General features: G+C 48.6%; 1 protein-coding gene and 1 pseudogene across 1 annotated transcript; one reads left to right on the top strand and one right to left on the bottom strand.

The window, feature by feature from the left end:
* The window catches only part of LOC141958000 (small ribosomal subunit protein uS5m-like), a 41,560-nt pseudogene extending 39,766 nt beyond the window's left edge, over positions 1-1,794 (top strand).
* Positions 1,795-9,156: 7,362 nt separating this feature from the next.
* Positions 9,157-11,915, bottom strand: LOC141971152 (myelin and lymphocyte protein-like). Its single transcript, XM_074928310.1, has 4 exons — positions 11,829-11,915; positions 9,757-9,924; positions 9,462-9,596; positions 9,157-9,231 (listed from the first exon to the last, which is right to left on the bottom strand). The coding sequence occupies exons 1-4, from the start codon at positions 11,913-11,915 to the stop codon at positions 9,157-9,159; spliced, it is 465 nt and encodes a 154-aa protein (XP_074784411.1).
* Positions 11,916-13,064: the final 1,149 nt, after the last annotated feature.

Genomic DNA, 13,064 nt, shown 5'->3' with positions numbered 1-13,064 from the left:
TGTAACTGCCTGTTCCACAGCCAGGTGCCTCCAGGGGACATCTGAATTTTTGGGCTTTCATTTGTGGTATTTTTGGCGGCACTTGAAAAATCATGGGCAGAGGAAGTTGTGGCCCAGCTTTGGTTGCTGCTGCTTGTTTGTCAGCATTCTTAAGTTTTGTTGCCTAAGGACTGAATGTCACAGCTGCTTCTATCACTAGTATAGTTAAGATCTCTGAAATAATTCAGGGCAGTGGTGTCATTTCCTCCGACTCAAAGTGCTCACAATGGAGTTGTCTCTGTCTGAGCCAGCTGCCTGTAGTTGATGGAAAGATTCGATGTGCAGCATTTCATCTGAATTCCTTTGAACCCCAGCCTTAGGATGAGTCCGTCCTTTGGAAATTCCTGGTTATCTCATTTGGTCTTAGAGGCTTGGTAGCTGCCAGGATTTAGCTGCTTACTTTCCCAATACAGCCCTGCAAAGCTGTAGTTGTCAAATCTGCCACCCCGTCCTAGCCAACTTTTTCAGTTTAGCCTCAGGGGAGGAGGGGGTTATGATCATGTTTGCCTAATAAGATACTTACAGATGCTTATCAGTATCTGAGGTTAATCAGACTTGAGGAAGTCTGTCATACATTTTCAATGCATTGTCTCCGAGAAGTCTTTCATAGAATGAATAGAAGAAGAGTCTGCTGTATGAATTATTGCTTTGAGATATGTGCGCTTGATATATTTTATTGACTGCCCCGAATGGGAAAGATTTCCTATCCCCAGTAGACATTTATTCTGTAAAATGAGTGTTAACAAAACAACTTGTATGCAGGGAAGAGGTACAGTTAAAAAGAATGTAAATTCATATCATTATATTAGCTAATATTACCTGTCAGGGCAGTAATAAGCACTTTACTGTTGTCAAAGCCAAATTCATATCCATATCAAGACCTAAAAATGTTATTGCACATTACTGACATGCCAACATGCCTGCTTGTTAGCAGGATGTGCCTTTCTGGCCAGATCCTTTCCAGAAGCAAGTTCCTCTAGGATGCCTTGTAATGCTAGTGTATCTGCAGTCTAGCTATCTGGATTCCTGCTGCTTATGCAATTAGCTCATTTGAAACCCATGACGATGAGTCTGACGAATCATTTAATTTACACAGCGTTTAAACTGTTTAGTTGTAAATTACCTTTATTTTTTTCCTACCCCATATACCACATAGAGTTTGACCCGAAGTAAACCAACGTCGGGCACCATTGCTTTGATTGCCTTTTCTCTTTCTTACTCCCAGGAAACTCACCAACAGCTAGCAAGCCAGAAGAGTCTCTGTGTAGTGGAGTTCCGGGAGGAGCAGGGCCCTCTGCCCTTCGCTGTGGCACTCCCAGAGGGGACTGTCCGTGTGGATCCCGAGCCTGAAGATGTAGTTCCTGACACAAAGCTGGAGTGGAGTGAGGTGAAAGACGCTCAGGGAATGACAAAATCTCCCTGGATAAATGTCAGATGGATGGCATGGTAAAAACTTCAGTCTGTCTCTTCTGCTCAGAGATGCAACTGGACGGGTTGTCTGGGCTTACATTTCAGAGGAGGGCACCAGTAGCGCTCTCTCATGCCATTCATATTGCTGCTCCCATGCCTACCATTCAGTAACATTGTTTGCTTTCCCACAATTCTTCTGACCAGTGTTCGACTAGGGACATTCAGATGGAAACAGCCAGTGAACATGACTTTGTCTTCAAGCATGCATTTACTCGATTCCTGAAAAAGATGGCGTTTAATCAACAGATCCCATGTTTCCTTCACAAGCTCTTGGGAAACTACTGAAAAGACTGTGAAAGCAATAAAGAATCCTCAGAATTAGTTCAGTGTGGGTTTGTTGGGGTCTTTTTTGCAAAATGCCAGTGTCTGGGAGATCTTGAAGCAAGCAGCAGTAGTGGGAGTTAATGTGTGCACTCTCCATCTCACTCTCTAGGCTCACTCGTGGGGAGGGGGAGCTGTGAAATCAGAAAGTAGAAGTTGTGTGTCTTCTGCAGGGGGGATGGGGAAGGGGAGCAAGGTGATGGTAGGCAACAGCTGGACTTGTGCAAACACTGTTCATGCAAGTGGGGAGGTTCCCCAAATGAAGCAGAGTCCAAATACCTGAGGAGAGCCACCCCACTGTGGGATATCACAGTATTTTGACTGGCATTGGAACTCCAGTCCGGAACGCACAATCCAGCCTTTCTTATGGTACTCTTCTCTGCACATGTGCTAGGATAAGACCTAACTTAAATTTTCTGCCAACATAGAATCTTCAGCACTGCCCAGAACTCAGAAAGTGCTACATCTGTCAGAAGATTAAAGGAGATAGAGCTAGTCCATGATACACAGCAGCCTCTGACCAGACATGGAGTAAACCATGTAGCAAGATCTCCAACACAGAGGTACATGTTAGCTCACTGGTTGAAGAGGATCCATCACCCAAGTCCCACTAGAAGATAAACAGGCTTTGCATCCACATGCTAGGATACTGCTCTACCTGGCAACTCCATGTTTTTGTCTTGGGCATCGCAAAAGAAACAGTGGAACCAAACCTAAACGATGTTTTGTCACAAAGTATTAGAGCAGTCCAAGGCTATAAAACAAGTCAGGAGTTAACTTCTGTGCCTCCCAGTCTGTGAGTGCTTGTCATGACATTTCTCTGTATGACAAAAGGTGCTTGTACTACCTGTTTTGTTAGTACAGGAGAAAATACCGTGGAAATACTTCAAGACCAACCTGGGAATTTACATTTTAAGTTTGGATGTTAAAGACATTTAGGAGCAGTATTTTACACTGATTTCAATCCAGGTTTCTAAAGACAGCAGTTGCGTATGTACAGACAGGCATGGTGAATTTAATTGAGTGTTTTCTCACTTTGGTAATGGACGTTCTAATTCAAAGCCATGCCTGCTGAGCAGTTGGCTGAAGGCTTTATTCCTGTTTGCCAGCTCAATCTAAATCCACCCTCAATAGGACTGCAAAGTGTGCAGCTAGCAAGCTTTCTTGTAAGCAGCATATCAACGTACTGTTCAAGAACATCTGCTCACATTTAGCTTGCATCTTACTGTTGAGCAAAATCAGGAATGAATAAACCTGGGCTAAAGGAATCAAGTCTAGCGCATTTAGGTGACCCTCAGTTTGCCTTGCAGAAACAGAGCTGAAGTGACCCAAACCAGGCTCAGCTTGGGTACTAGAGAGAGCCTAAAGTGACTGACTGCATCAGCTGTTTGTCATTTGCTTCCCTGTGTTGCAGTGAGCAGATGGATTATGCCAGCATTTTCTCTCTTCTCAGAACTGGGAATAAGGGGTGTGTCAGTAGCAGGTGACTGCATCCACACTTGGAAATGACCTGCTGCTTCCTTGTATGCTGTTCTTGCCTTTCCTTGCCCAACACATATGGAGAAAGCCCCCCATATTCTGGCCTAAGATTGGGGATGTGGGTGATGTCAATGTCTCCAGCGCAGTGGGGTGAGAACGCAGAACCAGGCAGGTCCCTTGTGTGATCTTGGGAAGGGCTGAAGACAGACAAGCCATAGGGACAGCTTGCTGCTTAGCTAGCAGCACCCGCTGCAGACCAAGTTGTAAAGTCCAGCTCCCTCCACCTGACCTGGGCCAGAGCGCTGTTCCTTGTGAAACCCGAACTGAGGTCTCACACCACATTTTCCCAGCTCATGAGGTGCATGGGCCATCACTCAGCACAAGGGTCATAGTCTCTCTTTTGTGAGTAGGGGTCTGCAAACAGGCATCTCCCTTGAACCCTTCTTCGTCACTCAGCAATTTCTGTAAAGGGGTGAACCAACACATTATTCTCAGTGGATCTTTTCTCCATCAGCCAAAGCTCTGGGGAGTGTTGGATTTATAGCTGGTGTCTCCAGGAGAAACCACACAACCCTCGCAGGTCCGCCTTGTGTGCTAGGAGAAATGAGAAGCTGTGAGATAAGGAAGTAGTAGGGTGAACGTCTTTTGCCTTTTCAGAACTTCAAAGTAATGTAGTAACTACAAATCTCCCTCTTTCCTCAAGGTCTGCACACTAGCTACATTGGCATCTGTTCCCATGACTGGTCTGCTCAGGACTACTCTGCCTTGCCTCTGCTCTCTGGAGGAGCTTTAGGGCTCTTCTCAAACCCACAGGACAATAACACGTTTGAGCACTTCCATGAGTAAGGAATAAGGCATTTCCATCCCTCAAAGCAAATGGGGTTTCAGTGCTTGATTCTGTTAGAATAAGGGAGGCCAAGGAGAAGGCAGGGGCCCTGGTCTCAGTGCAAAGATCAGAGGTGGGGAATGGACCATAGCTGGGTCAGGAGAGGGGGAGGCAGACTCTGCCACAGACCCACACGGAGCTTTGATCCCTCTGTAGATGTCATCTTCGGTGGGTTTCCCGTTTTCACAAGTTTGTTCCTACAGATGCTTGCATAGATGTTTTACCCAGCATACAGTTTGCTCATCACTCACAGATAAAGCTGACTGTAAAATAAGAAACATCAGCAACTCCTGCATTTTCCATGGAGCTGGCTAATTTTCTATTACGTGTCTTTGCTTTCAGGCAAAGCAAATTCCCATGAAATTCGGGAGAAGATGGAAATGCTTCTAACTCATTGCACCACTGGAGGCAAGGTATCCCATATAATATTTGGGGAACAGCTAACACTGTGACTAAGCAGCTAATTAAGCAAAAGCAACCAAGATTGCAATCTGGGCATAGTTAATGAATAGTTAAGTCTGTAATCTTGTTTTTATCACAGGATCTGAGGTTCTGTCTGCTTTCAAGAGGACAGTTTGTTTTAACCGGTCTAATTGCCTGCAGGCCTCCTGGTCTTGTTGGGAAAGTGGAGAAGAGCAGAGATGGAAACTCCAGTTACACTGCCAGTTGAAATCTGGTGGTGGCTGCAGGGATGCAGTAGGCCCACTGGTTTTAACAGTGTGAATGGCTTGCAAGTGCTCTGAGAAAAGGGCTGAGTTGTGGCTTTTTAAATGGGCTGCTCTATCTAGTTATGTCTGCAAGGGATTCCCAGGGATGGGGAGGACGAATGAAATGGTGAGGAGGAGGATGCTGAAGATGTGGTGCCAATCTGGGGGGATCTGGAAGTGTCTGAGCAAATGCAGAGCCTGGGATGGAGCAGCCCCATGTATTGGGCCAGGCTGGGAGCAGCTCTGCAGGCAAGAACTGCAGGTGGCTTGTGGTAACAAACTGCAAGGGCCAAACGTGTGCAAGCAGCACTCGGCAGAGCCAGCCGTCTCATGTTCTGGGGAGCCATGCTAACATGCAATTAACCCCAAAAGAAAGATCAAGCCTGCAGTGTTCATCGTGCCCAATGTTTCCAGTGAGGTGACAGCAAATTCTCAGGCCAGCAGTACCCTCAGGGCTCTCTGTGGGGATGAGACCTGGTGCACACAGGGTTTGTAGATCCTGGGAGATTCTCTGAGCTCTGGGCAGCATCTTTCCCTTTGGAAACGTGGAGGTGTGCCATTTTCCAGGGAGGGACCTTAGGCTGCCCACTTTCCAGGGCATGTGGGTCTTCATGGTTGTGTTGAGACAATAAGAGGGCTGGGCATGATGGGCAGTGGAGACCTCAGGGTGCTTTTTTCATTTTCTTTTCCTCTTTTTTTCTCTTCTTCCCACCAGGCAGGGAACATGCATGTTGCTGCAACTCCCCTGGCATGAGGTGCAAGTCAGTGGCCTGGCTCAACTGACTTGCGCAAACACGACTCCACAACCTCTAAGGTTATGAAGTAGGTATGTTTATTCAGCGCTGAGGCACACGGGGGATCGTTCCACCACAAACGTGCGCACCTCTCGTGGCACCTCGTCTTAGCTTTATGCTACAAAGCATCACATATTCATAATATGCCTATACATATGCATGACCTATCCCCGCTTTGTATTATAATGAGCCTGAATGTCATCTTCATATGTTCCGCCCCAGTCTCCTCCCAGTCGTGTCTGCACAGTGTGTCCCAGTGGTCATGGCCTGGGGTCGCAGAGATGAAGTAGCTCCTCTACCTCACTCTCAGACTTTTTCCCTCGGTTTCTTGCGCGGTCTCTGTAGCCTCCTGGACTCAGGCTGGACCTAGGGTTGGTTTTGGCCAGTTTTTAGGGCTGTCTTCCTATTCCATCAGGAAGCGTTCTCTCACAGCTTCCATCAATCAAGGTTTCCATATTGTTCAGCTCTCTGGCCCATCAACTGTGATCTATTATCCTATTTTAATCTTAGTTATCTTTTAACTAACAGGCCTCTAGTCCCTAGCCTGATCTCTAAGTCTTCCATCTTTATCTCTAAACTAAGTTATACCTTCATTTCTTGAGTGCCTAATTTCTATATCCTATTTTAATTTCCTAGCTCATTTCACAACAACGCCACATCTCGCTGTGTCACTGTCCTGAGCTGGGGCCCAGCAGCCCTGTGCCGAACAGGGACCCTCCTTCATCTGCAAGCTGTTCAGTTGCATGAAGTTGGGGCCACATTGGGAGGGTTTCACTGCTTTTTATCCGTTACTTTGGATGCTATTGACCCTGCAGTGGCCCTTCCCTCTGCCCACCTCTCCCCAGGCAAAGACTTGGCCCGGGTTACACTGGGGCCACAGGGTCTTCGTCCCAGGGCCATGTCCACAACCTCACTCAGCCCACTCCCCGGCCACACTGGGGCTGGTGAGCACTCCCGTGCCAGCAGCACCCAGCTGTTTTTTTTCCAGTGCTGGTTTACAGCAAGGTTACACTAATGCTGGGGGAAAAGGCATCTCAGCACACAGGGTGGGGCCAGAAGCAAAGGGATGGGGTGAACCAGCACAGACTAGTGTGAACTGGTGTGTGGCAGGGAAGGGCGAAGCAAAGGGTAAAGCAAGGCAGAAAGAACGGGGGAGGAGAGATGGAAGCCCTGCCAAGACACAGGCTGCAAACGTGGTGGCCACAAGGCACAGGGATGTGGATGTGAGGAGACAGACAGCACTGCGCAGCGCAGAGGTGCTGGCCACACCTGGGTGCAGAATGTGGACAGAGCTACCACATCCCAGGGGCCAGGGTATGACTGCAAACGTCTGCCTTTGTAAATAGACCCAAACAGAAAGGTGTCCTCGTGTTTCAGTGCTAAATTCAGGGGCATTAATAGAAGAGGGCAAATCTGGGCACCAATCGTGCACACACACACACACACCCCCCCACACCCCAATGATGTGATGTTGAAACCAGTTTCACCAGGTGCATGTTAAGCCTTCAGAACCAAGTGCCAGTCCAAAGCGGCTGTGAGTTCCCTTCCTGCTCTGACCAGGGTTTTCTTTTTACCATCATCTTGCTGTTGTCACACTAACACAAGCAAAACAGGTCAGGCTGGTTTTCAGCAAGGAATAAAGGAGAAAAACAATTCAAATGTTTTCCTCATTGCAATAAAAAAGCCTCAGAAGTCCCCCCTGGATCTGAAGCAACAGCAGTGCCTCCAAGGCAATCTTTATTTCCCTTCCAGTCTCCAGTCCTTGTTATTATCTGGGAACTTCAGACTCAAAATGGAAGCACTTTCTGCCCCACGAGCTGGAAGGACTAATTTGGTATCACAGTTTATTAGGTACCTCTAACACACGAAAACATCCCTTCTTGGGTCTAAACCCCATTTAAATTGGCTCACTGTTGTGGTTTAACCCCAGCTGGCAATTAAGCACCACACAGCTGCCTGGTCATTCTCCCCAGTGGGATGGGGGAGAGAATCAGAAGGGTAGAAGTGAGATGCCTCATGGGCTGAGATAAAGACGGTTTAATAGGTAAAGCAAAAGCTGTGCACACAAAGCAAGATTCACTCCCCACTTCCCATCGGCAGGCAGGTGCTCAGCCATCCCCAGGAAAGCAGGGCTCCATCACGCGTAACGGTGACTTGGGAAGACAAATCCCACAAGTCTGAACGTCCCCTCTTACTCGTTCTTTACCCCACGTTTATATGCTGAGGATGACGTCATGTGGTCTGGGATATCCCGGGGGTCAGCTGTCCCAGCTGTGTCCCCTCCCAGCTCCTTGTGCACCCCCAGCCCTCTCACTGGTGGGATGGGTGAGAAGCAGAAAGGCCTTGGCTCTGTGCAAGCCCTGCTCTGTGTTAGCAACACTGTTTCCAGCACAAATCTGAAAATTAACTCTATCCCAGCCAAAACCAGCACACTCACTCAACACTCTGGAGTATTGTCAGCATTCAAATAAACGTCATCACTCAGACTGACCCGAGCTGGTTTAGCCCCTGGCCCTGGGTACAGATTCCCACAGGCTCCCCTTGCCACAAAAGCCCACTCATTCATGCCCAAGTTTGTGCCTCCTTAGGCACTGCCCTGTTACAGTGCTCCTGAGGCTGTACAAGGCTGTGTACCTGTGTGAAGCAAAAGGAAAAACAGCAGAAATCACTCTTGTCTATTTGCAAATTCAGAGCAAGCCCATCTTGCTCAGCGACACAGCGCTGGTGCATGCGAGAGCAGCCACGCACCGAGGACAAGAGTTGATTGCCTCTGTTTATTCAAGATGTTAATCTAATCATCCATACAATTCTCCTACAGTCTACCACACATTTTCGAAGTTGTATTTTGTAGGGAGGTTAAAGACAATGGTAATTCCTGTCATTATGGTTGTGCCTCATAATTCAGCAATACTCTTCAGGGGTTGCAATAACTCATGTTGCCCCTGATGCAAGTTAGATATTGTCTCTGTTTCTCATGAAAAGTAAGAGATGGCATTTCCAGAAACGGGGTGAAGATGTTCTCTTGGAAGAGCAGTTTTAGGGAGGGAAACGGGCTTACATGGAGGGCTGGTAATTAAAATGACCTGCTTTCGTATTTGTGGTGGGTGTTCAGGCTTCCCCTCAGAGCAATAACAACCCTGGAGGCCTAAAGGTGTGGTTCAGGGAGATTTTATCACTTTGAACCCAAATATATTATTCCTTTTGAAGCTGGATGTTTTTCTATTTGGGCCCAAATTACCAGCATCAAACTGTACCCAGCCAAGAAGAGACTGGAGGGAAATAGATTGTGCCAGGATGTAGCTTCCTCTGGGAGGCTCTTTGTCTTCATTGCCAGGGTCGCACATAAAAAGCTGCTTGTTTATACATTAAAAAACAAAACCCAAACCCAGCCTGGAAATTGCAGTTGTTAAACAGCTTTCATGTTCATGAGGCGACCACAAGACACACTTGCAAGAGGCTCTTAGGAAGATTTCCATCGCAGGAGTGAGAACACCTTATGGATCACGTACATCAGTGTAGCTACGAATGCAAATACCTACAATGGCAAAACACATCAGCCAGTTAACTTATTACATGGCATGAGTTCCTGCACTGAGCAAATACCCTGTGATGCGCTATATCTCTATTGACTCTTGCACGTGTGGAGGCATTTGTGCATAGCAGGACTGGGATTAGTTTCATTCCTGCTCCTATTGCTGGTGCAAGTAAAGATTGGCCCTTGCCGCTCCACAGCCACATTCCTTCCCCTGCTTGCCAGGCACTCACCACAGCAGCGATGTTCTCCCGGTAGACAGTTGTTACCAGAGGGTTGGTAGACAAGCCAGCTTCATAGGTGAAGTAGGCTTCCAACACAGCAGCACTGAGGTAGAACAGAGCTGCTGTCTCCTGACAGATGACATCCTAAGAAACAAGGATCATGCAGTCATTTCCAAGGAGGGAGCACACTGCAAAGGTGGGGGGGGGGGAAAGAGGAACCCACACAAGCAAGCACCAGCCTGTGATTTGGAGTGCCGTAACAAGGAGACAATTGTCTACAAGTGATACCAGGGAGGGCACTTACCAAGGTGACCCAGGAGCTGCTGCCCCCGTGCACCCCGCAGACGTAGAGGCACAGAAGAGTTGTGGACATAACAAAGCAGAACACAGAGACAAACATCACCCAGCCTTGCAGGATGGGTAACGGGACCTTCGAGGATGCCACCAGGATCCAGACAAGGCCCCCAAAGATCTGCAAGTGAAAGTGGGAGAGAGGGAAAGCGTGGAATAAATTGGTTTATCCAGAGCAGAGCCAAAAACCGTGCACACCTCTGGCACTGGCACTGCACGTGGCAATAGCCCAGGGATGCCTTTGATTTCTTCCCAGCCTCCACTTGAAACTGGGCATTTAGCTGGGAGCATCTGCCTCTGATCTTGACCCCCCAAAAAATCTTGCTGTAGCCCTGCCCTCTGGTGTCACACCCTCCCCACATCAGTGTGCTCAGGAGGCTGGTTCAGACATTTTTGAAGGCTGGTTTCGATGAACGGGAAGGCTTATTTCAGAAGGGCATGTTTGCTTCACACCCAGTGTGGCAGGATCATCTGAGCTGCAGGCAAGACCTTCTGGCATTTTTGTAACTGCCTTAGCGTTTGAAATGAAATGCCTTTTTCTTTTTTTTTTTTTTTTGTAGTCACCATAGGAACCGCTGCAGGCAACCTCAGATTCCACTGAAGACTGAGAAACTCTTTATCTTTCTGAACGCTGTGATTCAAGGCAGCCGCCTCCTTTGTACACAGCAGAGATAGTACAGTTGCATGACCTAGTGTCACACACCTCCAGCGGTGGAGGAATCCAGTTATGCAGCATTCCCCTTTCCCCAGGTGGTTCCTGAGCTTTTAGGATGCACTTTTCCAGAACTTACCCAAACCAAAGGATAGGGTGCTCATTTTTGTCTCCTTAAGCAAGCTGCCTTACCAAATCCCCTGAAGACAGATTACAAGCAAACAGTTCAAGGCACAGACCTTACCGTGTGTATGCTGAGGCCAGCAGCACCAGAACTAACACAACCCTGTGGTGGGGTGGCTGGCAAATGTCTGCCCAGCCAGAACCTTCACAGGGACTTTTCACCTTCCTTCATGCAGCTGCAGGAAACCTGGAGCTTGCTCTTAGGGCCTGGGCACAGAAACTGAGTCCCTAGAGCATATTTGGAGGAGCTGAAGGAAAGCCTTTCTTTACACATTGGTAATGCCTGCTTCAACCCAACTCCTCTTTGCTTGACTGCTGTCACTAGGAGAATTGAAGGAAATGCTGTAAATCCCAGGAGTGTGGACTGAGTTGTGTTACAGGGAAGGATTTGGCCCCAGATGGCAAAATTGAAGTTTTTAGCATGCGATAATCCGAATACCATCCTACAACACTCAACTGTCAATGCTGGATGAAAGTCCCCAGGCTTTCGAAAAAGCATCTCAAACTTGTGAGAAGAGCAGGTTTCATGGGTGGGGGCAGAGGACACAGGAACTTTCCGTATCAGTCAGTGCTCACAGCAACCGCTTTTAATCACCTGTGCCAAATCTATAAAGATTACGATCTTCTCCTGCTCAATTAAGTTACAATATGGGAAGAATTTACAAAGTGTTTGTTCACCCTTTGCTTATCCACTGTTGCCCACACACCCAGGTCCAGCACGTTGCAGCTGAGCAGTACAGCTTCAGCAGCCCTAGGCTCTTTGCTGCTGCAAAAAATTACCTCAGCAAGCCTTTACTCCCTGCTTTAAGCAAGCAGTTTATCCTCTGCCTGTATCAGCTGATAAAATCATCTTCCAGTTAATTAAGTGGCTGTTTGGCAACCTAGTTTAGACCCACCAACAACCCCTTCAACTTTTAGGCAGAAAATTTCAAAAGGTTTTCAGAGCACTGCAGAAATCCCCTGCAGACTGAAGGAGAGCTTCAAAGCCCCACCCTGGGGCTTGTGGTTTTCTTTGAGGGTGTGCTAGGTATCAGGGGCTGGCCCCAGACCTTTGCGACCTGGGGACCTGGCGGGGCTCCTGGACCACATGCTTAGCACCCATTCTCGTCCCTCGGACACCTGCAGCATGAAGCGTGCTGGATGCCCCACAAACAGCATCTGCCTTCCCCCAGGGAAAAACCAGCACTCACAATTTCAGGAATGAAGAGCACATCTGGGAAAGTCGTCAGGACGGCCAGGCCACGGGGCAAAGAGGTGGTGGAAGTTGCCGAGGACATTGCGAGCCTCTCCCACGGTGACTATCAGTCGCTCTGGCTCTAGCTGCTGGAGGTAGCTGCTAAATGCATCCTTCCCTCCCTCTCTCTCTCCGTCTTCCTCATTCCCTCCCCTTCTTCTTGCTCTTCCTTCTTCCTCCCTCCTTCCTGGTGGCAGGTGAAGACAGCTGTGAACGGCACAGGTGTGGCCAAACCCTGTGACCAGGAGCTACTTGGTAGCTGACAGGAGCCACATGTGAGGTTTTCAGGAGATACAGACAGCCCTGAGGCGTTTTGAGCAGAGATGTCTCTACACAAGCTGACCGTGCAGGGCTGTGGGGAGTTGCACTGGCTTAAATCTGAGGACAACAGCGAAGACCTCCACCTATCCAGCTGGGTCCCTTCTTATCCCCTTTATTTGCACAGGATGTCAGCTTGTCCCCCAGCCATGTGAGCTGGCCACAGCAGTGGGCACAAGAGCAGCTGGCGGCCAGGGCGAGCCAGGACACGCCAGCTACAGCTGTGAGAAATGTCTCACAGATAGACATGCATCCCAAGACGAGGGCAGTCAAACTGCAGGGTGAACTACTTCTGTTGTCTCAGGAGATGGGATATGCCAAGGTAACAAAAATTACCTAAAAGAATGAGATTTCCCAAGCCATTTGGCTTCCTTTTTTTTTTTTTTTTTATTTTAGCCTGGAGTCTATGGGAGTGAGTCATTCCCCTCTCCATACTTCTTTTTAACGTGCTCACTTGGATACCCAAAAAACCCACACAGCTTCAGAAGCTAAGGCCAAAGGCATGAAACGTCAGGGAAAGGAGCAGCGTGGCAACGCGCATTGCTGTGGACCAGTGACCCGTGGAAGAAGTGCCCATTTCAGCCAGTCCCTATATATGGTGCTTGCCCTTCCGCAGCTGCTCCCGTGCGTGAGGCTTTGGTGCAGGGTCCGGAGCAGGAGGTCGGAGGAACTGCCCCGTTCCTGGCCCCAAGTGCCCGGTACACGCAGCTCCAGTAATTGCCACCATCAGCTCTGGCCTGGAGCCTCCAGCCACCCCCCTCACAACCGCAACAAGGGGCATGTTCAGCCGCTGCTGCTCTGCTTTCTGCAAGTGCATCAGCTGGTGTCACAGCCCTAGGGCAGGAATGCGGCGCCCTGGTGTTGCATATAAGGT

Source organism: Athene noctua, chromosome 1 (genome assembly GCF_965140245.1).
Source record: "Athene noctua chromosome 1, bAthNoc1.hap1.1, whole genome shotgun sequence".
In the NCBI taxonomy this organism is placed as follows: Eukaryota; Metazoa; Chordata; class Aves; order Strigiformes; family Strigidae; genus Athene; species Athene noctua.
Note: the sequence above shows the minus strand (reverse complement) of the source record. Positions and strands in the feature narration are given on the sequence as shown.

Bases quoted from the DNA above. Each gene is read 5' to 3' on its own strand.
- LOC141971152 (XM_074928310.1), bottom strand. From the start codon at position 11,915: ATGTCCTCGGCAACTTCCACCACCTCTTTGCCCCGTGGCCTGGCCGTC. The intron at 9,925-11,828 runs GTGAGTGCTGGT...TTTCACTTGCAG, and splicing joins TGCTCTTCATTCCTGAAATT to ATCTTTGGGGGCCTTGTCTG. The intron at 9,597-9,756 runs GTAAGTGCCCTC...CTTGTTTCTTAG, and splicing joins GCAGCTCCTGGGTCACCTTG to GATGTCATCTGTCAGGAGAC.